This window comes from Peromyscus californicus, unplaced genomic scaffold (genome assembly GCF_007827085.1).
Source record: "Peromyscus californicus insignis strain IS unplaced genomic scaffold, ASM782708v3 Scaffold_9__1_contigs__length_137607984, whole genome shotgun sequence".
NCBI classification, from domain to species: domain Eukaryota; kingdom Metazoa; phylum Chordata; class Mammalia; order Rodentia; family Cricetidae; genus Peromyscus; species Peromyscus californicus.
The window spans coordinates 71,378,752-71,405,259 of NW_026294617.1; the positions used below are offsets into that span (position 1 = coordinate 71,378,752).

At 40.1% G+C, this 26,508-nt stretch overlaps 1 protein-coding gene and 1 long non-coding RNA gene across 6 annotated transcripts in view; one reads left to right on the plus strand and one right to left on the minus strand.

Annotated features, from left to right (window-relative positions):
- Positions 1-20,939, minus strand: part of LOC128105392 (uncharacterized) — a 28,792-nt gene extending 7,853 nt beyond the window's left edge. Inside the window, exons 1-2 of the long non-coding RNA XR_008216322.1 lie at positions 20,839-20,939; positions 7,212-7,337 (exon numbers count right to left, since the gene is read on the minus strand). This is a non-coding gene — a long non-coding RNA (uncharacterized LOC128105392). The remainder of the gene's footprint in view (positions 1-7,211; positions 7,338-20,838) is intronic.
- A 148-nt stretch (positions 20,940-21,087) lies between these two features.
- Positions 21,088-26,508, plus strand: part of Rptn (repetin) — a 38,940-nt gene continuing 33,519 nt past the window's right edge. For 2 of the 5 annotated variants that reach the window (XR_008216320.1, XM_052730503.1), the window contains exons 1-3: positions 21,088-21,201; positions 21,865-22,053; positions 22,505-22,753. Coding sequence is in view for 3 of the 5 variants with exons in the window: in XM_052730503.1 (XP_052586463.1) it covers positions 22,717-22,753 (37 nt within the window). In the remaining 2 variants the exon portion in view is untranslated. Of the gene's footprint in view, positions 21,202-21,279; positions 22,054-22,504; positions 22,754-25,444; positions 25,896-26,508 lie in introns of those variants that run through there. The other 3 variants (XR_008216321.1, XM_052730504.1, XM_052730505.1) reach the window with 3 other exon arrangements.

Consider the following 26,508-nt stretch of genomic DNA (forward strand, 5'->3'; position numbering starts at 1 on the left):
ATATTCTGTCTACCCTACAATTAACCTGGGTCTTCTGCCCATCAATTTCCCAAAAGGAAAAAGCACCTGTTTCTATTTTAAGTTAAATAATCTAGCATTCTGTTTTTCATGCTTCAGTTCCTAGCAAGGTAAGTTACAATGAAAGAGATTTTCTGATTCTCACCAAGTCCAGGGTACTAATATTAGTGTGTTTCTGGGTCTACAAGGAAAAAGCAGGCCCAGACCCTAGCTTTTTCTACACAACACTCCAACCTTATTCCTTACCTTTCAAATTTCAAGAGGTAAGTAATATGAAATCTTTCTAAGAAAAAAACAGAATTTCAAATAAATATCTAGCTGTATAGCTAAACCAAGTTTGTTATGGTATTTCTCTTCTTGTTATGATTCCGTAATCTCAGAACCTAACTGTTGCTGCTAAAAGAGAAAAACCAAGGGCTAAGTAACTCGGCAGGATGTCAACACCTTAGCCAGGGGCTGGATCTCACTTCTGAAGATAAGGGGAGAGGTTCTAATTCTCCAGGTTTATTTCCCTGGTATATTCAGCTGCAATCTGGAAGGCTAAGTCATAGTAAGCAAAAAGTTGATGGTCCACTTTGCTAACTATGAAGTAAAAAAAACAAAACAAAACAAAAAAAAACTGGAACCAATTATCAAAGGTTATTAGATTAGCTTTAGAGCAAAGGCATTTCAGTACTAATATTTCATTACCACACTATGGTAACCTGAAAACTTCAATAATTTTTCCTGAAAGGGAAGGAACAACACAAAAGTGACCTTACTGTTCAATATGTAATGCTTACAAGCTAGGAGCATTACTTCATTCACTGTGCTTGGTATAAATTACTCAACATACTATTTATCATTTAATTTTACTTTCATAACAACCCAATGCTTTATGGTATTATAATCATTTTATTAAAGAGGAAATAGACTCTAAAAAGTTAAGTGACTTGTTTTCACTACAAAGATTTTACATACAAGTCTATCTGCTCCTTACACAGGTCTCCTACCATCACACTGTCTTACACTCCAGTAATTAAACTACAAATATTGAAGGCCAGAGCAGCCTCCTCTTTCTGGACACTGCTAGAAACACTAATTAGTATCCATCCTCTTCCTACCCTCATTGCAAACACACTTAATGTCCTTGAGGGAACATTGAGAAACAACTTTACTCATTGGTAGTACACTTAATAATTTCCAAGGGTGGATTCCTGCATTAGACAACTCATCTCACATTTTATTTAGCTTATCACATTAATTGTACTCATTAGCTTTAATTCCAGGTGCCATTTTGTGACCTAGTCCTTAATGCATGCCCTATTTGAAGTTCAATATTTACTAATGATTAATAATCATATGTAGCTTTGTATTCTTTTTTGAAAGACCCCATATCCAACTCTCCTAACAGCCATATTTTCTACCCCACTTCTCTATCTGCTCCTGTGTTCTCAGACTACCCCAGTCTGAGCACTAAATTCCATCCAAGAGGATCTTTGAGTAGCAGCTCCCTCCCTGGCTAGTCCTTCAGAACATCCCAGAGGTTGACTCTCTTAAATTACAAGGTACTCATAGACACACAGAGCCATGATGGGTCAACTATGCAATATTTTTTTAATTCACAGCCAAAGAAAGAAAATCCATGGCCAAAGACATTATGGAAAGTGAGCACAGGGATCAAAGAATATATTGTTTGGGGCTGAAGCATGCAGGGGGAAGAATATCCAAAAGTATGGCTAGAAAAGCAAGTTAGAAGCACATGTTACAGGGTTTTAAATAGACTCATTTCAGGTAGACAGAGAAGAAAAGTTCATGAAAAACATGGAATAGATTAATCAAAGGAGAATGAAAAACAAGCATTTCAAAGAGAATTATAAGAAGTTGGCAAGACAACAAAATGCATTTTATAAAGTAACAATAATACCATAATGTATTGTTGAATAGTACGTAGATAACTGAATAAGTAGCCTATAAATAGATTCATATATGCACACATAGATATTCACTAAAATTGATACGTAGACTATCTGACACAAAGTTGCTATGTAAAGTACTTGAAAAAGTATAATCAGAGGTTAAGGGATGGTTCAGCAGATAAGAGTGCTTGCTGCACAAACATCAGGACCTGAGTTATAATCCTTAGCACACATGTAAAAAGTTGGGCATGGGCATGCGCCTCAGCATCATGGGAAGCAGAGACAAGAGGATGGCTGGAGCTTGCTGGCTGCCAGCATAGCTCCAGTTCAGTGAAGTTTCCATGTCAGAGAAAAAGACTAAAAGTGGTAGATGGGACAACTGGCCTTCTCCCCAGCCCCCATGTGTGCATCTGCATATATGATAAACACACAACACACACACACAATTTTAAAAAATATACTCATATAATGTTAATAACTATCTTTACCACTGCTTTTAATTATTACAAGTTAATATGGGAAGGAAATATTCTTTGGGAAATTTAGTGGTTAAATAAGTATGACTATAGACAAGGAAGAAAGAAAAAAATGTACAGAAAAATAATGTGATTGAAACATGGGAGATAGTGAGTAAAGAATTACTGGATAAATCATGCTTATAAACCTAAGGGAAGCAGATTAAAGAATTAAGGGACTGTCAATACCAGGGGAGGTAATTTTGCCAACTCAAAGAACTAGAAAAAAATTATGGAAACAAAATCAAAGTCAGGCATGGTGATACATGCCTATAATTTCAGAGTTCGGGAAGCTGAGGCAGGAAGATTGCCATGGGTTTGAGAAAAGCATGGACACATAGTTGTGGGAGCCCAGCTGGGAAACCAGCTCCCACATTTTACCCCAGGGTACTCTTGAGGAGTAAAAAAATGATGAACTGAATAATTTGTTTAAAACCTTAGAAGGTGACAAGGACTTAAATAGTCCAAGAGAATTATCACCTGAAGCTGAGAAAGAATTGATAAAGGTTCGATTTGAACAAGAGAGACCTCTTAATTAGAGGAGGTGATAGTTCATCAACTAGCATGAACATCCAATTTAAACTAACTTATACCATAACACATGCCTTTTCATTTAATCAGATATTAACTTGCCAAAAAGGAACATCCCAAAAAAACCTTGGGGAAAGGTTTTTGTTTTTGTCTTTTAGGAGAATGAAGGTTAAGGAATCTGATAACACTGGACAAATGAGACAACTGAAGAAAAGGGACAAATCATCTGTCCCAGGAAACAGAGTGAAATGGCTTATAGGTATGTTATCTAAAAAATTTTATGTCTTCCTAAATGTTTGTTTCTGCTTTTCTCTAAAGATTTAACACTATTTGTCTTCTAATAGTCCCAGTTCAATTAAAATTTAAAGCTGACTTTGGAGTTGGAAAATGGCTCTCTCCTTCTTTAAACTCAAGCATGTTGTTAAAAGGAAAATGCAAACTCCCTGTATCATGCCAGAATAAAAGAGCCATCTTCTGCTATGGGACAGGAGAAAAGCCAAATTAATTAAGGGACTATTCTATTACTAATCTCAACTCTTTGATTCTATTCTGATTCTTTAAACTTTTCTTAAAGTATGAATTTTATATCAAAATTTACAAGATTAATATATAGAGAGATATATATACATTTTAAACTTTGTTAAGATATGAATGGTCATATAGAGTACTAACTAATTCTAGAAAGAAAAAAGGCTTCAATTACCTGCATATATATGTCTTTGTGTTCGAGTCTCTTATCAGTTTTCTGCAGGAATTCACGGCCAGGCCTAACATCAACTGAAGTCTCCAGGAAGAAGATGAGGCCCCACAACAACAACAATTCCACGTGGACAATAATAACATCACTAAGCTGACAAACATCATCTACAGATCAGCTTTGAACTACAAAGTGTTCAGAGCAATTTTGAGAGGGCTAGCTGAGATGATCCAGTCTCAAAGACTACTTGAATAAGGATTTGAGATAAACCCAGAACTTTGGAATTATACACAGACTGAATAACGAAGGATATAGTTACCTTTCCTAGAATTTGACAATTAACCTAAAATTTTTCTTTTCAGGATAAAGATACCTTCGCCCATACCCAACAGGAAGCAATTTTAAGAATACGATGCCCACATTCCCAAATAGGTGGTGTGGGGTGGGTGGGTTTTTTTTGTTTTTGTTTTTTTGGTTTTTTTTTTTTTTTTGGTCTTTTAATGGGTTTTGGGTCTGGGATAATTTTCATTGATTAGGGGGGTTGGTTACAAGTTGTTGTCAAGGGTTAGGAAAAGGACTAAGCAAAGGAGATTAGATTTAAGGTTCTTATTTAAAAAAAAGAAAAAAAAGAAAAGAAAAATATAAATACTTTACATTGGATTGGATTGTTTTATATTGTATACAAATTATATATATTGAAATTGATATTGTTAGAAAATGCTATATGTATATTTGTAATTGTACTTATACCGTTCATTTAACAATGTAATGCAATTTTCTGATCCCTGAATGCTGTTATTACCAACTATTAGGATATAAAGAAATGAAAGTTAGTAATTAGACATTATAATAGAACTTGTAGTCATATTAGGTATGTTTTCAAGATTGAGCAGATATATTTTAGATAGACAGGTCATCTTCAAACCCTTCAGAGATCTACAGAAGATGGCATTTAAAATGTTTTAATAACTTAGAAAATTTTTCTTTTTTGTTATGACTATGAGACATATAGGCTCCTGGCAGTATCAATCTACTTCAGAGAAAATATGGGCATTGAAGAAACTGCAATTGGAGTTAACTTTCATTGTGGCAAAAGTTAGCCACTGGACAACAAAGTATCCTTGAATCAACTGCTGACAAACAGAACAGACAGGACACGAAACAAAGGACTACCGATTCTTGCCAAAACAAGTGTGGTTATGGTTTTATCAAAAGGCATCTTCTGAGGCCAGGACAATATGGCACCATCCCTGAAGTGGCCTTCGCAATCCGGGAAAGGTTCAGTGCCCTTTTCTTCGAAGGCAGCTGAACAGGCAGTGGGCTTATGATGTGCAATGGAACAGCAGCTTAAACAGTTATTCTTGAAGAGTAACTAAGCTCACACCTCTCAATAGTAGAATGGCATTTAATAGAGGGATGTGGAGAAGAACGGGATGCTGAGATGAAGCCACAAACACACATACCCAAGAAGAATGGACAGCTGAATTCAAAAAACATCAACAATTTCCAGAATTTAAAATCCTGAATCATGACATGACCCTAGTGGAATTCAGGTGTTTCTGGTACATGGACTGCTCTCACCCAATGTGAGGTTGAACTGTTGACCTTGTGTACATCCTACTTCACAAATGAGTCTGTCAGACACGCTAAGCCTATAGGCTGAAGATGATGCCCCAACACTGTGGAGAAACCTCAGATGACTGTCCAGGCAGCTGGCGGTTTCTGTCAACTCACAATTTTTTGGAAGTTGCTTGCATGTACTTCCTGTTTTTATTTTTGTCAACTAATATTATTTCCTTCTTGGGTCTCTGAGGGAGTTGAAGATTAGTTAGTTATAGTTGAAGATCAATTAGGATAGAAAGTGAATTAGATACATTTTGGACTTACCAAAATAGGATAGATAATGGCATTATTTTCTCTGAATTTGTCAAATACAAATGGACTAGACATTGTTTAGGTATTTATTACTTGTATATATGGTATATAGTTATTGTACTTTTGTATATAGTTTTTCTTATGTTAGTTGTAAGCTTTTTCCTTTTTTCTTTTTATTAAAATAGAAAAGGAGAAATATGGCGATATTTTATTTTGTACTAAAATGTTATTTGTATGTTAATAAATAAAGTTGCCCAGGGGTCAGAGCTATTAGCAAGCCATAGGAAAGCCGGGCGGTGGTGGCGTACGCTTGTAATCCCAGCACTTGATATGCAGAGTTAGGTAGATCTCTGTGTGTTCAGGGATACAGCCAGCATTGAAGACACATGCCTTTAATCTCAATATCAATCATAGAAGACCTGGAGGTCTATACAGACAGGCAGTGATGAGGTGGTCATGTGGTTGGGTTTACAACCAATGAGAAGGCAGAACCGAAAGTCTATATAAAGACTTTAACACAGGAAGTAGGTCTCTTTCAGAGAGGTAGGACCACCGCAGGAGTAAGGGTAAGGTTTTAGCTCTTAGCTCTGACCTCTTGGCTTTCTTCTTTGCATTGGTTCTGTGTTTCTTATTTAATAAGACGATTGGTTACATCTACAGACACATAGTTGTGGGAGCCCAGCTGGGAGACCAGCTCCCACATTTTACCCCAGGGTACTCTTGAGGAGTGAGGGATAAGAGATATTAGATAGAAGGATAGAGGAGAGAGAAACAGATAGAAACACACTATAGCCTCAGGAGGGCCTGGATTATTATCTACTGGCCTCTCCTGTCTCTTCTAAAGGACTGTTAATAGGAATGCCAAAGGATGGAGCAAAAGACCTCCCCTTAGCTCAGCCAAGTGTAGACCCTTCCAATCACCTAGTAACCATGCACATGGTCAAGCAATCCTTTAATGCAGCTCTGCTGGTTAAAGCATGCTCAGATCTCACTAAGAAACCTTTGTGGGCCTCCACAACTCACCCCTTTTGATATAATAAAGGGCCCCCCAGGTCCCTCAGATAGACTGTGCCTGTCTTAGGTCATCCTTCTTGATTTATTTACATACATACATTCAGGAAGTTATCAAGAAAAAGCTGCCCGTCTTTGACTACCAGCCCCTGGCAAGAGAGGTTACAGAGCCTAACTCAGCTCTGACTCAGGTCCCTACTAAGAGCTTGCAAACATTCACAGTGATCTTCATAGCTGCCACACCTCCCAGTAAAGGAGTAGAGAATAACAAAGATGGAATATCCTTATTGGAATGGGTCTAAGGTGACTACAGCAGTCTTAGTTGTACTACCCCTTTTCTTCTAAACAGAGGAGCGGAAACTTTTAAAAAGAAGACAGAAAAGCTCCCCTAATTATGACACCTTCACTTAAGTTAAAATTATATTTTAATGTTCAAATATATCTGGTATAAACATTACTATACACATTTACATATTTACAACTGGTGTGAATAAAACTGTTATAGATACTTACACTTTTTATCACTATTCATATTTACACTTTTTACAAACTTACATTATACATATTTACACTTTTTACAAACTTATATTCAAAAGGATACTCTATAAAACTATTTTACAAATTTTAGCACATATCTAGAAGAGGTGTCTTAAAAGAACTATTTACCGGGCTGGAGAGATGGCTCAGAGGTTAAGAGCACTGACTGTTCTTCCAGAGGTCCTGAGTTCAATCCCCAGCAACCACATGGTGGCTCTCAACCATCTGTAATAAGATCTGGTGCCCTCTTCTGGCCTGTAGACATATATGCAGGCAGAACATTGTATACATAATAAATAAATCTTTAAAAAAAAAAAAAAAAAAAAAAAAAAAAAAAAAAGAACTATTTACCAAACTTATATTCAAGAGGAAACTCTATTAGCAAACATCTAGAAAGAATCTCTTAACAGACCTAACTTACACTAGAAAGAATCTCTTAACAGAACTAACTTACATTCAAAAGCAAACTCTATTAGCAAACATCTAGAAGAGATTTCTTAACTGAACTATTACATTTTCTTCTAACAAGACAGGAAGTACGCAAATCATTTCTAAAGTTCAGAGTTTATAGTCAGCTTTGGTATATTCTGAAAGTTTTCTTGAGAGTTTAAGTCAGAATCTCCCTTTTCCATACCTTGTACCAAACTCTAAGAGAGCCATCAAGCTTCTGAGGGTACAATTTCCCCCTTCTTAATTTTTTTTAAAGTTGCTTTTTAAACTGTCATAAGCTCTTTCAATGATGCCTTGTCTTTGATAGATTTTTATTAGACCAGTGTTTCTGATAAAGTTATTTGTTCACAGAAACTGCTACTGTCCAAAAGAGACAAGAACATAGATGTGTTTTTTTTGTTTGTTTGTTTTTTGTTTTTTTTTTTTTTTTTGGTTTTTTCGAGACAGGGTTTCTCAGTGTAGCTTTGCGCCTTTCCTGGATCTCGCTCTGTAGACCAGGCTGGCCTCGAACTCACAGAGATCCGCCTGCCTCTGCCTCCCGTGTGCTGGGATTAAAGGCATGCGCCACCACCGCCCGGCCCAGATGTGTTGTTTTATTTATCACGAAACACATCTTTCATTGACTCACTCTGAGAAACAACATTTTCATGATTTTATATTTTCATTTCATTCGCTAGCTTCTCAACCCCTGATGTCAATTTTATCAGTAGCTTTGACACACTCTGATGATGAGTCATTCAGCTCAGACTGTAGCTGTAGCTTTTCAATCTTCAGTACTTGGCACATTTTTCCTATTCTCACAAGCATCAGTGCATTCACTAAGCAAACATTCTAATTTAGCATTGTTTTCTTGTGGGAAACTTTCAAGTGAAGTGACTCTATTTTGTAAGACAGCTAAATTTTCTGGAGTTTCGTCCCCATCTACAAAACAGTCACTCCTTTCTAAATACATGCTTCCTTGTTCCCCATTATATTTGCAAAGGAATCACTCACTGCAGGCTGTTGTTCTAAAGGAAAAAAAACTTCTCTGATTATCCTCATTTGTCAAGGATTTCAAAATGACTTGAGAAGCGTCTTAGCATTTTAATTGCTTTCTGACAGACATCACCTGTTTCTCACTCTTCCATAGCAAATAATTCCCACCTGATAGGCAAGCTGTTTGCCTGTTTCTCATTCCCAGGAGGCAAGCTAACAAAGCTTGTGGAAAAAAATGGCAATTGGGGGTTTTTGGAGAGGCTATACTGGCAGGATTTCCCTTGGGCATTTTGATGCTAAGTTACTGGGAACATCTGAAAGTTTTTTGTCCCAGTCTATCTGCTTTTTCTCCAGGTCTGCTTGCCTATGCCACCTCACTTTTGTGCACTACATTTCCCAAGCTGCCTTTCTCTATAACATCATGCTGTTACAAACTATGTTACAGACTACATTTCCCAAGCTGCCTTTCGGGTCTGCTGCACTCCCGTTTCTGTTTACATGGTTTGTTTTCATACTGAAAATCAAGATCAAGTGAGCTGTTTTTTGCCATGGTAGGTTTCTGTTCTTCTTGAGCTTGCATTGACAGGTGTACTTCCTTCACTTGACATTGTCCCTGGAGTGGGCTGCACCCACCTGCACGTGCTTTCGGATTGGCACTTGTCTCCTGCCTTACCAGGTCAGTGAAGGAAAATGAAAGTACTTGAAACAAAGCTTTTTCAGTAAGATTTTTTTTTCCCCTGGATAGATCTTCTGCTTGTCCCTGCTTGTCCCCTCCCCCAAGTTGCAGAGTCCCTGATGCTTTAGGCTCCGTTTCTCTGCTAACTGCTTTCTGTTCTGGGGGTAAGGGCTTGAGTTCCTGTTTCTATTTGGGCAAAGTTTTCCTCAGCTTTTTTCATGCTGTTATTACTTCTAGGAACTTAGACCCTGCCTCCCCCATTACAGGGAGGACTTCAAAGCCTTCACTGCTTCCTTTGCACCAGCAGCCTCTCCCTGGGTCCTGCACCACCTCTGCTGTGGCTCCACTTTGGGAGGAAGCTGTCCCTGCTCAGCTCTCTGTCTGCATTTTCTTGGGTGTAGGCTCTGGCTGCAAGGGATTCTGGCTAATACTGGCTTGAAGGAGAGACAGGACTAGCAGAGAGAATTTGTCATATTTCAAGAGGTTTTTTGTTTTTTCTAGAGCAATTACAGGTGACTTTCCCATACTGATAGATGTTATTGCCAGGTCAATCTATTTTGTCCTTACAAAAAGAAAAAAAAAATCTGAGAAGAAATGACCTGAAAAGCTTTCAGATTTTTAGAGAAAGATTACTAAGTTTTTCCCAAGACTTCTGTTCCTTAAACTTTGGCTTCATGGCCAAGAGGAAACTAATTCTAATGGTACAATGTTTTCATATAGTGGTGATGCCAGAGTCATATGAAGAGTTTTATTTCATCTACATCTGTCTCAGGGAAAATTCTTTTTGTGCTGCTCAGGGCTTAGATCTAAGCTGTCCACAGGCCAAAAGCTTCCATAGGAATCTTTTTCTGCCTGTTTTCTTTTATAGTATTTTTCCATGACTCTGATTCTTCCCAGATTGTGTTTATAGTCCCAAAGTTGAAAAATCAAGGACAAAAAGTTCCTTTGTCTTGTTGCTTATCTTATTCTACTTATTCTATTTATAGGAATGCCAAGGGGTGGAACAGAAGACCTCCCCCTAGCTCAGCCAGGAGTAGACCCTTCCAATCACCTAGTAACCATGCACATGGTCAAGCAATCCTCTAATGCAGCTCTGCTGGGTAAAGCAAGTTCAGACCTCACTAGGAAACCTTTGTGGGCCTCCATACATAGTGAGACCCTAGTGTTTAAAAAACTGAAACCAAGGGAATGGAATAAAGAGCATCCATAGAAAAATCAGCTTTGGAAGAGAACAAGCTCTCATACTGCTGAGACAAAAAAGGAGGTAAAATGAGTGAAGACTGTAGCATAGGAAGCTGAAGCAGGAGCAGGAGTTCCAGGCCAGTGTAAGCTACAAAAGAAATTCCCAGCAGGTCTCACCGTAGTGAAATCCCGTTCTACTTTTTTTTTTTAAAGTTTTTTAAAGAGTGAAGGTATACTTATAAGTTTGTTTGATGGTTGTTTCCAAAGACAAGCTCTCCCTGGGATGAGCTGCATCAGTATCACATAAGATAATTACTTTAAAAGGGAAATATTTGGAAACCATCACAGACGTATTTAATCTATATCTAGTGATAGGCCCAGGAATATGCACTTTCGTAGTTTGTGGCCCAGTAGATCCCTTCAAAAAGAAAGGAAATAAAGAATTTTCCTATCCATTGGGCCTTACTGAGAAATCAAAACTGGCCCCTTGCCTCACCACTGCTGTGACTCTGAGCACTAAATTCCACCACCACTAGAGGAAGAAGGTTTTTGTTTTTGTTTTTGTTTTTCCAGAGCTGAGGACCGAACTAAGGGACTTGCTAGGCAAGCGCTCTACCACTGAGCTAAATCCCCAACCCCGAGGAAAAAAATCTTTACATTACATTCTAAGAAAAGCTGAAAATGGGAGAAAGATTCTGCTTAAAACTAAACTTCCAAAACCAGCAATGCTTTGACACCTTTCCTATAAACTGCTAATATCAAGTGACTTTATCCCTAGCTTTTGTAATACAACCCTAAGAATCATGTGAGGAAATTGCTATTTGACTTGCTTAAGATAAGCTAACTATAACCTCAGTAACTTACTGGACTTGGTGTGTAAGTGTGTGTGTGTGTGTGTGTGTGTGTGTGTGTGTGTGTGTGTGTGTGTGTTTGGGGTGGAGGTGGGGGTGTTTTTTATCCAAGTAAGCATTCTTCTCAAGACTGGACTCCTAGTGCTTTATAAACAATCTCCCATTTTAGCAAGGTAGTAAAGTCATCCACCAAAAGCAAGATAAGGAGAGAGGGAAGGGGAAGGAAAGAAAGGAGGGAGACTTGAAAAGAACAGGAATGGTCTGAAAACCCTACTGTATTGGAATCAGGAAGGGAGAAAGATATGCCAGGTATTGTTCAGGTGTTGAGCAAAGCAGGATGTCTGAAGTCGGCAGAGGAGTTAAGGCAGCATCAGATAACTTTACTAGCACCCCAAAGCCTGGCAAAAACAGAAATGGAATAAAGTAGTAAAGCTAAATTAATCTGAGATTTAAGGAAAGGTGCAAGGAAAGGCAAAAGGTCCGAGGACACTCAATGGCTCCTACAGAGGGTCACAGGTACAGAAGACGGCAGCTCCCCTGAGCCCAAACTGTGCACCTGTGAAGAGAAGGATAGCTTCATAGCCACATTCCTTAGACAATAGTCAGTTATAGCGGAAAAGCGACACATTGCTAAGAGTGGCAACTCATCAGATTAAAGGAAACTATGGAGCGCACTAGGAGCTATGGATCAATTGCCTTCACAAGAAATCAACCAAGAGAAAAACGTTTAAGGTTTTCAGTGTGCAAACTGAAGCTGCCAAGATTCCAAGGACATGTAACTTACCTGTGATATAGTTCATATCACCTACAAGACTCATTCTCAGTCAGATGCACTCGCCCACACTGGCATGCCCATGAACAGCTGTGCTCCACTGGGAAAAGCAAAGCTATATAGATAAAAGGGAAACACAGATCCCGGTAGCGCCAGGGCCTGTAGCAAGTATTTTAAAAAAAGAATGGTATAGGAATGTTTCTTGGCACTACAACCAAAGAGAATGAGGAAGATAATGCAGAAGTACTTGTTAGACTGCAAACACCAAAAAGTAACTCTAAGTATTTTATCTGATTGCCAGTTGAAGGAGTGTAAGCATGGGGGTGGACAGGAATAAGAGGGACAAGCTGGGTGGAGAAGGAAGGGAGAGGAAAAATTTGAGCTTAGTCCATTTATCATCATTATCTGTGTGGGCATCAAAAGGTCTGAATAGAACTTGTCTAGACATGGCAGGCCACTCTCATTGCATCTGCAATAAAATTTTTTTCTTCTCCCTGCCTTGGGAAATGACTAGTGTGACTTGGTTTGTTCTTCAGTGACATGCTTATCTATTGCTGACACCAACCATAATGCAACAGGATTGAGGCCCACGGGTCCAAAAGTGTAATGATGGAATGAATCTAGGGTATTGATTACATGAAAGCACGTGTGGTGGAACTGACAAACTGAGAAACACTATAGAGACCACATATAACTACGCAATTTTTCCATTGCTCAGAGGTGCTCACTGGGAGCCAGTTGGCACAAAAGTCCAATTTGTTTAATAACCCATGCATTCCTAGTTCAAAACTACACCCACCAGAGTGGACGATTGTAACTGTCCTCCAGTATTATTAGCTGATTGGTTACAGGACCCAAAGGTCTCAAAATCTGCAGATGCTCAAGTCCCTTATAGAAAGTGACAGAGCCCTGCAGAAAACCTATATACGTCTTCTTGTATATATTTCAAATCATCTCTAGATTTATAGCACCACATGAAATGGAAATTCAGCATAGCCACTGTTAGGGAATAATGACAAGAAAATGATCTATGTGTTCAGTGTAAATATGCTTCTGTCTCAAGTACTTTTTCTTATCTGAAGTTGAATGTTTGCATGGGAATTCACAGATTCTGACTGCTGACTGTACTTTTATTTTTATCTTTGCCAATTTTTATTTTTACCTCCCATTTGCCAAGTTATATGCCCAAATGACTAGATCAGTGCAACAGTCTTTTTTATTCACATGAAAGCACCACACAGCTGGAGCATGAGGTGTAGACCTTTAATCCCAGGACTCAGAGGCAGAGGCAAGCAGATCTCTCTGAAGGTCAGCAGTCTGACCTACACAGGGAGTTCAGGCTAGCCAGGGCTACACACTGAGATGCTGTCTCAGAAATAAATAAATAAATAAATAAATAAATAAATAAATAAATAAATAAACACACCAAAGTAGCACACAGTCTAGCAGTCCAGGTATGGCCTTATCTTAACCATAACTCTGCTAGCCTATTTTGTATGGGAAGACAATGTATAATGAACACTGAAAATGGATAAAGTATACAATATTCTATAAAGCACTATTGAAACTATTATATATATGTAAGATTTTTGAAACCTAACATCAAATAAAAGTCATTACTAATTATCAACAGTACATGACATAAATCCTAAAACTAACAAAATATATATACAGACATAAGCACATTCACTAAATCCTTTTTTTTTTTTTTTTTGATTTTTGATGTTTGAAGATAGGGTTTCACTGTGTAGTCCTGGCTGTCCTGGATCTCACTCTGTAGATCAAGCTGGCCTCGAACTCACAGAGATCCGCCTGTCTCTGCCTCCCAAGTGCTGGGATTAAAGGCGTGTGCCACCACTGTCTGGATCATTCACTACATTCTTAGTGGTAGTTTCTTCTGAGATTAGAACTTAGTGATAAGATATGATGGACTTAAATATGCCTGCAATGTTTTATTCATTTTAATATATCTTGAAACAAATGACAAGCTCTCCATGTACAATTATATACAATCTTAGCATACAAATTACTCAAAACAAAAATAAAAACTATTTCATGAAACAAAATTTCACTCTGCAGCTCTAGCTGGCCTGGAACTTACTACACAGACCTTGAACTCCAAAGATCCACTCACCTCTACCTCAGAATGCTATGATTAAAGGCATGTGCCACCACACCTGACAAAAAATAAAAATAAAAAAGAAATATTTTCTAAGAAAAGATTTAGTAGAAAATCAAGAGTAAGAGAGTTAGGAGGCTATGCTATGCTGTGTTGATCAATAAGTAGAATTTCAGCATTCACAGCTTCAGAGTAAAGCAATTATGGGTAATAACAAGGTCCAGGGTATGGTGATTTGAATGGGTGGCTGATGTGGAGTCCAGGGTATGGCCATTTGAATGGGTAGCTGATGTGGATTGGAGAGTATGCACATTTAAAAGGGTAGCTGATGTGGAGTCCAGGATATGGCCATTTGAATGGGTGGCTGATGTGGAGTCCAGGGTATGGTTATTTGAATGGGTGGCTGATGGGGAGTGAAGTCCAGGGTATGGCCATTTAAAATGGCAGCTGATGGAGAGTCCAGGGTATGGCCATTTAAAATGGTAGCTGATGTGGAGTCCAGGGTATGGCCATTTGAATGAGTAGCTGATGTGGAGTCCAAGGTATGGCCATTTAAAATGGTAGCTGATGTGGATTGGAGGGTATGGCCATTTGAATGGGTAGCTGATGTGGATTGGAGGGTATGGCCATTTGAACGGGTGGCTGATGTGGAGTCCAGGGTATGGGCATTTGAATGGGTGACTGATGTGAAGTCCAGGGTATGGCCATTTGAATGGGTGACTGATGTGAAGTCCAGGGTATGGCCATTTGAATGGGTAACTGATATGAAGTCCAGGGTATGGTCATTTGAATGGGTGGCTGATGTGGAGTCCAGGGTATGGCCATTTCAATGGGTGACTGATGTGAAGTCCAGGGTATGGCCATTTGAATGGGTGACTGATATGGAGTCCAGGGTATGGCCATTTGAATGGGTGGCTGATGTGAAGTCCAGGGTATGGTCATTTGAATGGGTGGCTGATGTGAAGTCCAGGGTATGGCCATTTGAATGGGTGGCTGATGTGGATTGGAGGGTATGGTCATTTGAATGGGTGGCTGATGTGGATTGGAGGGTATGGCCATTTGAATGGGTGGCTGATGTGGAGTCCAGGGTATGGCCATTTGAATGGGTGACTGATGTGAAGTCCAGGGTATGGCCATTTGAATGGGTGGCTGATGTGAAGTCCAGGGTATGGCCATTTGAATGGGTGGCTGATATGGACTAGAAGTAGAAACCAGTGCAATATAAGAAATGAATGGTGCAGATGTGTCACCAGCATGGTTGCTAAGATTTTCCAGAATGATGACGATAGCCAGGGTGGAAAGAGACAATTGCCAAAGTCGTCACTGAATATGATTATAGGGTAAGGAGATTAATTGAGGGAAAAGTGAGGATAAAGAGGGTGGAGTGTGCATCGATGTATGAGTAATTGTTGAAAGAAGCCATAGTGGTGAGTGAAAAACAAAAACAAAAACAAAAACCATATCTATACCACAGCGTGATGGAGAGGAAAAAGAAATACCTGCCTTGGATCTGCTGAAAAGCACCATCATTCAGGAAAAATCCAATCCCAGTTAAGGTGAAGAGGTAGTTATATCAAAAATCTCATTGAGGGTGCTGGTATGATGTCTCAGCAGTTAAGAGCACTGGCTGCTCTTCCAGAGGACCCAGGTTTGACTCCCAGCACCCACATGGCAGCTCACAACCATCTGTAACTCCAGTACCAGTGGGATCTGATGCCTTCTTCTGTCCTTTCCAGGCACTGCATACCTGTGGTGCACAGAGTCATGTGAGCAAAACATCTACACACAAAAGAAAATGAAAAGAAAATCCCATTGAAACTGTAACTTTCTAATTCACTGGCCCACAACTATGTGCACAATCATAGAAGAGCAGATTTATGCATCCGTATAATATATAAACTTGAGTCCGTACTGTGGTGGGAATAAAACTGCCAACTGCAGCAAAGAAGAGGGGCTACCTAAACAAATTATCGAAAGGCCAAAGGCCAATTGATAAGGTGTTCGACCTTGGGAAATAATGTTGGCACCGAGTGAAATGACCTGAGGGAGCAGATAAAGTTCCAAATATTTTAAATGAAGGGGTGATTCTGGTTGGGGAAATGGTTTTAGTTCTGGAAACACTTTGTGCTAAGATTCAAGGAATAACTAGAAAGAATACCTGACCAAGAAAAAGACTTGAGGTTTTAAAGTCCAAAATGGAGCCAGAGAAGAGGGAAACCAATACATTGCAACTTCAATCTTTTTAAGATATAGTTGGAAGAGTAAGAAGAAAGACAGGCCAGGACCCAAGAGAACAAGACTAACTGATACTTCCCAATGTTCAATCCACCTCAGGGCTTAGTTTCTCTAACATTAATACCAGGTATGCCAAATTCTCTGCTCCATAGGCCTGAATGAAGGACCTCTCTACAATGCCGGAGTCATGTTGGTAACCCCAGGCAACATATGTCATCACTATCTGAGACCATATACACACACACACACACACACACACACACACACACACACACACACACACACACACACACACACACTTCAAGACAGCTTTGTACTGTATCCACTCATCACCCCTCAACTTAGTCTAGAGCACGGAAGAGCATGGTCCTTCATACTACATCTTCACTTTTTCTCCAAATTTTTCTTTACTCTTTTCTGAGGACCTTAAGAGTATATTAAATGAAGTTAAAAAGGGGGCTGGGACAACCTCAAAATAGTGCATGTATCTAGCCACAGTTGTTTTTATAGCACTAAAATATTTCACTTCCAAGCATCTGAAAATTTAGCAAACTAAAAATTTTTTAAGTATAAAATTCATGTTGTTCTGTTAAAGAATAAGGCAGCAAGACTTTGGCATTACTAACCATAGGCACAAGAAGAAAGGGTGGATTTTTGTTCTTTGTGGTGGTGGGGACAGAACCTATGATGGCCTCATTCCTCATACATTCTAAGTAAGCTCTACTAGTGAGCTACATTTCCCAGTCTAAAAAGTAACTTTAAGGTTAACCAAGTTGGATAAAATCACCAAACTCTCCAACTCTTTATCAACAACATACGGATCTTAAAACAAATTAATCATGTTTTCACCAACAAAGAAGAAAAAAACACACAATAAAGAAAACATAAGAAAGTAGAGGAGTAATGTCAAAGCTCTAACAACATGCATCATTTTCCTGGCTTCAGACTTGGTTATCTTCTCTTACAAAACAAAAACAAGACAGCACCAGAATTCTTCCTGTGTTCTGGGCAGCCCGCAGAGAATAATATTTCCTTGTGTTGGATAGTCTAGGTCTACATTCTAAAGAAAATAATCCCATCTGCATCTGGAGCCTCCCTTTGGAGCAACTGCCAAATCCTGAGGAATTCAGTCCTCACTCAACAAACCCCAACTGCCCTTCAAACTACACCCTCAGTCACACCTTGCAAAGGTCAGTCCCTATGTGATTAGCAGCCCCAAATGAAAATATGTTAATACTGAATGACTCATTAAGCACTAATAGCTAAGAACACTAAGCATTTCATACATGTGAGCTCTGCTCTAAGAAGCTCCTGTACACAAACTGCCACAGAAACTCTTGGAGGTGTTACTCTTCCACACATATCACAGAAGCAAAAACGGGGCAATTAAACTGCAAGGTGTTAAACAGCCACTCTAGGGACACACAGAGAGACGGGGCAGAGCCAGGACTTGGGCTGGGCATCTTAACCATTATCTGATTCGCCACCTATGAGACAAAACAACTAATGCAACCGTTTTATTCAGAAAAAATGCACGTGTACAATTTCCAAGTGGCCCAGGCTTGCACTGACTTCCTGCTCCTATAGATTCACTGTTCATGTTGATGTTTTTAGTCGTTACATCTGAAATTCAAGAAGGGACAAATTGGTTCATCTTAGCCAACTGGAATAAGCAACAAGGCCTCAGTGGGAATATAGTCCTCACAGCCAAGTACCATGTTCATGTCTTCATCAAGGTGAAGGTCACATTTCTAAGGTAGGTGGTATCAGCAACAACAGAATTTAAGCTCTCAGAAGTTTAAAAGGAGTAATTTTGAAGAAATAAACTTAGCTTTGGTATTCATTCACTCAACAACCACTTTTGGAACACTGACTATGTATCCGATACTGTGCTGGCTTCTGGACATTTGGCAAGGAGTCAACTCAAATCCTTACCCTCTGGCAGCATTCACTCTCGAGGTAAGCTAGAAGAGACTGGACAAGCAAATAAACAAGTAAGAACTAGGACAGGGTGACCAAATAACCAAGGAGGCCTCTTTAAATACGGGGCACTGGAGGACATACTAAATCAAGTGCTCAGAGTCAGGGAGGTGGATGTGCAGGTCCTAATGGTGTGTGTCATTATGTCTTCACTTCAGATTCCCAGGAACTGCCATGTTTAAGAATATCTCATGATTCTGCAATACGGACTTCTCAACCTTGTGCCCCAGGGCCTGCTCTAGTTCAGACCTGCCCATCTCTCCTCTCTCACCTCCACTCCCAAACACACCCTCTCCATTCCACTGAAGCTAATCTTCTCATTGGCCCACACATACCATGTTGTCCTCCCACCCTTTCTTCCCCCCTACACCTACTAATTCTGCTTATTCTTCAAAGCCAGGAAGTTCCATCTTCCTCATTCTTCTATGCTGAGTCCCCAGCTCTCTCCTCTCAGCCGATGATTAATTACCTAAAACTGCTCTTCTATCCCTCACTGCTGTTTTACATGTGCCATATTCCAGCACTTTGACTCACATAAGGCACCACAATCTCCTCCCAGCATGTGTGGGCAGGAGAGAAAGGGAGTTGGTACTTGAAAGTTCTCACAGCCAGAGGCAGAGAGAAATGACCCAGGCTCATCCCCACATCTCAAAGGGGCCGACAAGTATCCAAGAGGCACAAGTTCCAAACAGGAGGACACAGAGTCTCTAATCAAGTGACAGGAGTCTGACAGCTGAGAATACAGGTGATGGGGGAGTTTATAGGGCTAATGAGGATTCGGGTGACACATTTAATTGAGTAGTACAGAAACAAAGTAAAAACTCAGTCTTCTGGACCGGTCCTGCACGGGGTAGAGGTAGTCAAGACTTATTAACTTGGAAAACTGAGATGATTGGCTAGTTAACAAACGGCATCAAGCAGAAGGACTCAGGAAAAGTTCAGAAACCAAGAATGCGAACCAAGATTAAGAGCCTGACCTAATTCTTAACTGGAGAAAGATCATTAGTGGGCCTGCTGTGGGGAAAATGGGTAAAGTCGATGAAAGAGAGAAAATGAGAGCCAAAACTGTTCATGCACAAATTAATCCTTTAAAGGAAAAGGCCATACCTTGTGCCTCATTTCTACCATGCATAGCTGTTAGCAAAATAAATATACATATACATTAAAAAGAAAGATCAGACATATTTGGGCATTACCCAATAGGGAGAAATATGCCCAGAAACGTAAGTCATCACTTAGCAAGCTAAGGAAGGCACAGGTTTACTAGAAGACTCTGTCAATTGACAAAGAGAGAGGCTATGTGATCTGGTGAATGAACACAGGACTAGAAATGAAGAAGTAGACTTAGGCTGCCAGCCTTGTCAACAACCTCCAATGAGATCCTTAGCAATCCTTCATCCCCCACCCCCACCCCGGCTCAATTACTTTATCTGTAAAGATAAAATGCAACTGCTCTATTTTTTTTTTTTTAAGTTTCTGGAACACTCTTTTCTCAGATCTCTATTTGGTTTTCTCATTCCATGTTTCCAGCTTTTGTTTTAAATCTTGCCTTCCTAATGGGGCTATATTAACTACTTAATACTGTAACCCACCCATTCCACTCACACTCTAGTCTAAGATCTTTGTTCTATTTGATTTCACTTCATAGGATATGGAACAGAGAAAGCATCCAATAAATATTTGTTAAATAAATCTAATATGGGGAAGGGGATCGTGTGAAAGAAAAACTAGAATAATGAACCATTTAAATTCTCCCTGAGGTCAGTTCCCCATCCATAGTCTTAACTATCCCAATATTTCCCTAAGCCCTATGCAGTAGTATGAGGTCTATTCAATAAACCCTCATTAAATTACTAATTAAGTTAGTGGGCAGCAAAGGGCAAACATCCATAGTATTCTGGGGCCACCTGCTGTCAACCGGATTTAGTATCTACTTAAGCAATTGTAGTGACAAGAATTGCCACAGGTGAGTAAAAGTTGCAGGGAATACTTACCTTCCCCAACAGGGACAACCAAGCTTTTCCAGTAAAAACAGGAAGTGTGCTAATTCTGGAAATCAGATATCTCCAAAGGTCCCGGAAAAAGATAGCTAAATCCCCCGGTAAAGGACTACACACCCAGTAATAACAGTAAGTGCCTTGCACTGGGGTCTTATGTATTAGATACTAACTTAAGCACTTTTATATAATCTTTTCTTTAATCCTTACACCCAGTCCATTGATGTATTGTCAACAGTTAATGGAGAAGCATTCCTTTGAAGAGTCACAATAAACCGACAATTTAAACTAAAACATTAATAAGAAAATTAAAGACATGGTGTGCACGGATCGTTTGGGAGGTACTGCGGCACACGTACTGGCCAGTAATATGAGGCCCAATCCTATTTCATACTGCTCCTGACCTGCTAGGTCTGGCTTTACACCAAACACAGCCAGGCTGCTGGGCTCGGGATTCCAAAGTCCACTTGTTTTAGTTTGTGTTGTGAGACAGGGTCTCACCTTGTAGCTCTGACTGACCTGGAATTCGCTGTGTAGACCAGGCTGGTTTGAATTGCAATACTGTGCTCGCCTCTTCCTCCGAAATGCTGGTATTGCGGCCAGCTTTCCCGACCTTCACGAGGGAATTTTGTACCTGGTTCTGGGTAGTTCAAGCTGAAAGGTGCTGTTAGCACAAGCACGATTCCGGAAATGCAGCCCCTCCGCCGGAAGTGCGGAAGTGGCTTTTCTATTTCCCTCAGTCACAGGGCTGAGGGCCCTAAGGCTGTTGCGTTTTCCAAGTGTGCTGCTCAGAGTGACCAGCAGGCTGACAGAACTGTAGCAGCCACCCCTCTGAGAAGGCCTGTGTGTCCAGGAGGATCCGTATTACAGAGGAGTGTCCAGGTAAACCTCCTGATCCCTGACAAAGAGCACCCCCCCCCCCCCCCCGATTGGATAAGGCTAAGAACGCTCTCTGTCCAGCTCTGGTTGCAGCTGCAAGACTTCCTCAACTTCCATCCATTCCATTCCTTTCATCCTTCCGCAACTTCCTCCCAAGGAAGGAGACAGTTGCGCCCCCTGGTGACCAGATGGAACCGTGGGCACCTTGGTCTTCCAGGCAGCCTTGATAAGGCTACTCAAATGGAGTAGGAAAAGGGTTATAGTTGCTGCGTATCTGTTTAAGTGTTATTCTTGTGCATTTTGCTTTTAAACAACAACAAAAAATGCATCCAGTACCATGAGCCCGTAATCGCTGATATTATTGAATACAAAGCTGATTTTTAAGCAGTTAACAGTAGTTCAAAGAAAATGTTAAATACATAATGCACAAATTACAGCAAAAATTACGATAGCAAACGGGCCTGGTGTTTCATGCCTGCAGTACCAGGACATGGGAGGTAGGACTGTGAGTCTTTTAAAAAAAAAATGAAGGTAGTAAGATGGTACTCAAAATCACAAAAAAAGGAAGTTTCAAAAGGTCAAAGGGAACGTTCATGTACTCTTTGATTTTATGTGTGGACTTGACAGGTGTTTTAAATGAAATTAACATTTAAATAATTGAAATAGCATAATGCAGATTGCCCCCACATAATGTGAATGAGCTCATCCCCATCCATTGAAGGCCTGAACAGAACAACCAACCAGCATCCTTGAGCAAGAGGAAATGCTCCTGCAGACACCCTTCTGACTTCAATTGCATCTCTGTTGCTCCTGAGTCTCCACACTGCTGCAGATTTTGGGGCTTGCCCAAATTGCGTAAGTCAATTTCTTTATAATAAATCTCTTCTTTATAGATATACATTCTATTGGTTCTGTTTTTCTGGAAAATCCTAGTATAGTAAGATACTTCAAAAACCCCTGATTCTTTCTCTTTTTTTGCACTTTCAAGCATCCAATATATTTTATGCATATTTTATATATTTATGAAAGTGTAAAATTAAGTAAAACTCCACAGCTAATGTTCCGAATGCCTATTCTAACTGCATAGAAGTTCATGGAGTTCTCTCAACTTTGGGTCTGGTCAATTTTAGTGTGTGATGTTTTTATTTATTTGCAAGTTTTTTATAATAAACTTTATAAAATGAAAAACAATTCCTTCTTCTGACATTGAATCAGGCTGTGAGGATGGGAGAGCTTGAGTCTAAAACTCAGTGATCTGAAACGTTAAGGTGTCCTGTTTCTTCTTCCCGGTGAACAATTTCCCTAGCTTCAGCGTTTCCTCCTTGCCCTCATACCGGATCCCTTGGCTGACAAGTTCCTAAGTACAACTCCTCACTCCTCTTGGACGAGAGCAATATAGTGGAATAGAGCTGGAGCTGTGAGCGTGAATCAGGAGAGCTGGTGTGCTGACTTGGGCCTTGGAGAGCCTGTCACAACATCTTCGTCCTCTCTTGAGTTCCATAGCATCTGTATGAAAAGATGCTTCACTGGATGATGTCTACGGTCTTCACCAGAGGTAAGCATCTTTGCCCTGCCACGGGGCTCTCTCCCCTTTTGGGCCCCTAAAGATTCAACTTATTTGGTGTACTTTGTAAGATTCATGGGCTCAGCTCTGCCCTGCTTTAATTTGGGGACTGGAGAGACCCTCCATGTCACAACTGGAGCCTAATCCATGATTCCCTGGACCTAACCCCAGGGTAGCATACCATGATTGTGTGGGTAAGACTGCTTGATTCTGTGCCTAAAATAGGAAGGCTGTAGCTAAAAGACCCAAAGCCACTATCTGTTATTTAACTGCTGCTATTATAAAGCATGGCATTTGGGGTACACCGTTTTCTTTCTACTCGACTTTTCCAACCTGTTCAGAATAAGGTAGGAAAATGAGGCAGTACTATTTGCTAGAATCCTTTGCAGAACCCCATAATTCCTTCTAGCGCCTTCTAGCACCTATATTAAATAAGACAAAGAAAACATTTAATGAGCAAGTTCCCACTAATGAACTAATTTGGTCCATTACAGGATGCATGCATCTTCAAAACACTGTAAGAGTTCTGGGAAAGAACAATGCCGCGTGGTTAGCGCTATAAATGAAGCTCCTTCAGTGGAAAGTATTTTTTCAGGACCCTCTAATAACATATATATATCTGTCAATCAGTCAACAGTTGATATTTAAAATCAAGTTAGAAGTAGGACTTGGGGCATTTAATTGCCTAGGTTCAAGTCTATGTCTCTTATTGACTGTGACCTTGAGAAAAGTTATTTAACTTCACTGTGCCGCTGGTTTTCATCTACAGAGAGATACTTGAAAATACTTGATTAATGTCATAACCTGTTGTGTGTCCGGCACAGCTTTAATCCTACAACCTTAGAGATTTTTACTTCTAGAATTTAAAAAAGGAAAATATTTGATTGAGTACCAAGAGCATGGGAATAGTAAAAGTAAATCAAATATGGAGTTTGTACTGGGGAAAGAAATCATATCTGATAGCAATAGACTATCCCAAACCCAGGGAGCTCTGAAGAATACATGGTAACAAACCATACATAACTCTGTGTATTGAGACATAGACTGTAATCCCAAAAACGGCCAGCAGGTGTCAACATTCACTAACCTTCTGGCTCCAGTAGCAAACGCTAATTAGTGACAGACTGCAACAGACCAGGGCTTCTGATGCAACACCAGGTACCTATACAATACAATACTTACTGTTAACGCTTAACTAAAGAGCGAGAACAGCAGCTGCAGTCAGTCCAGAAAGGAAGCTGACACACAATTCCTTTCAGAAATGAAGTCTCTTCATTGGGTGAGAAGGTACAATATACTTGAGATGGAACAATGGTTGGAGAGACAGCTTAAATGGGCTTTCACTTAAAACATGAAAGAGAACTCCTTTAAGAGCGAGATAAAGGGGCCAGACAGATTCCTCAGTAGTTAAGAGCACTTGTTGCTCTTACAGAAGACTAAGGTTAGGTTCCCAGTGTCTCACAACCATCTGTAACTTTAGTTCCAGGGAATCGGATTCCCTCTTCTTTTTTTTTTTTTTTTGGTTTTTCGAGACAGGGTTTCTCTGTGTAGCTTTGCGCCTTTCCTGGAACTCACTTGGTAGCCCAGGCTGGCCTCGAACTCACAGAGATCCACCTGCCTCTGCCTCCCAAGTGCTGGGATTAAAGGCGTGCGCCACCACCGCCCGGCGGATTCCCTCTTCTAACCTCCAAGGACACCCTGCACTCATGAGGTGCACATACAGAGTCATGCAGATGAAACACTCATACACATGCATTAAAATAAAGAAATTTAGGCCGAGTTGGGGTAGCACATGCCTTTAATCCCCGCACTAGGGAGGCAGAGGCAGATGGATCTCTGTGTGAGTTCCAGGACAGCCAGAGCTACACAGAGAAACCCTGTCTCAAAAAAAATCAAGAAAAAAAAAATTTAAGGGAAAAGGTAAAACTAAGGGAAGGACTGAGGGAGGGGAGAGAACCAAACGGAGATAGAATATCACCATGAGAGGAATTTGTGGAGGGAGTCCAGAGTTTCAGTGAGGAGTCTTCTGAGGAATTTCTCTGAGGGTTTTCTAGACTAATCCCCAGAACAAACAAGAAATCTAACTTTTCTAAGTTTTGGAGAGCTGGCAGGAAGTTTTGTGTTGTGTGATTTATTCAACAGAGCATGTGTGACAAAGCACGAAAGAGCCAGGTGTCATAAATCATAGCTGTCAAGTGCCAAGTCATAGCACAGCTGCATCTTTTCATTCATTCACTCACTCATTCATTCATTTATTTATTTATTTATTTATTTATTTATTTATTGAGACAGGGTTTCTCTGTGTAACAGCCCTAGCTGTCCTGGAGTGCTTTGTAGACCGGGCCGGCCTCAAACTCACAGAGATCCACCTGCCCCTGCCTCCTGAGTGCTGGAATTAAAGGCATGTGTCACCAGAGCCCTGCTCACAGGTGCTTCTTAAATCTGTTCCAGAGAGAGCTATAGGGAGGCATGGGGAGGCATGGCCTGGCTCAGGCTGTAGGATCTGGTTTAAAGTTTCAGGCCTGTGTTTTGATAAGTCATAAACTTGTTTTTAAACAATTTTTGGTATACATATAACTTTATCACTTATGTAAGATTAAAGTAAATTTGCATGCTAAGAAGATAGATGTGCTTGTCTATTTCTGCATAAAGAGCTAGTCTTGTTAATATCTGATATTTCAGTGCAGAGCATCTTCACTAATTTTCAGACTCGATTGATATGTAAGATGAATTGCTAAATGGTCTCGTCAACTCCTCAGCCAGTCCTGTTTCCTCAGACTGAAAGCCTCTGAGTCCTCACCTGAATGGACCACAGCTGAACTGCTGCTAAAAGCCTTCTAGGAAATCCTCAGTCCAAGAGCCTCTGAGTCCTCACCCGAAAGGGCCTTAGGTTGAACTGCTTAAAAGCCTCTAGTTCTGGTCCTCCTGACTGATATACCTTTCTGCTTCCTGCCATCGCTTCCTGGGATTAAAGGCGTGTGTTTTTTCCCAAGCAAAGACATGAGATCCAAGTGCTGGGATTAAAGGTGTGTGCCACCACGCCTGGCTCTATTTCCAGTGTGGCCTTGAACTCACAGAGATCCAGATGGATCTCTGCCTCCTGAGTGATAGGATTAAAGGTGTGTGCCACCACTGTCTGGCTTCTGTGTCTAATCTAGTGGCTGTTCTGTTCTCTGATCACCAGGAAAGCTTTATTAAGGTGCACAATAATTCACCCACATTGATATTTTGATTTCATGAACCAGCACTGAGAATGCCACTCCACATAACTATGTAGAACAAATGTCTGAAGGATATTTGAGGCTGTTTCAGAAAGTGTTGGAAATCCTGACCTCCCCCAAGCCCAAAGTCACTGAAGGGTCTTCTAGAAAACTCCAAGCCAGCAACTCAAACAAATGACAATGGCTTTACAAAGGAAAAACATAGCTTTTTCCAATAGACTGTTAATGGTTTATAAACCATGCTTATGGGTAAGCCCCATGTCCAGCAGTAGTTGGAGGAACTTAGAAAAGATGAAAGACAAGAAAACATGATCACAACATATTGTATGAAAAAAAAAATACTTTCAATTAAAAAGTAAAATAAATAAAAATAATCTTAGTCCAAGTAGGAGCCTGAAATTCCTATAATATTACCCATGCTTCTAACTCTTCAAAGTATAACAGAGAGGCCATAGTAACCAAAGACTAATCCCAGCCCACCAGCATGTTCTTTCTGGTTCTACAGCAATTTATGGGTTTGTCTTC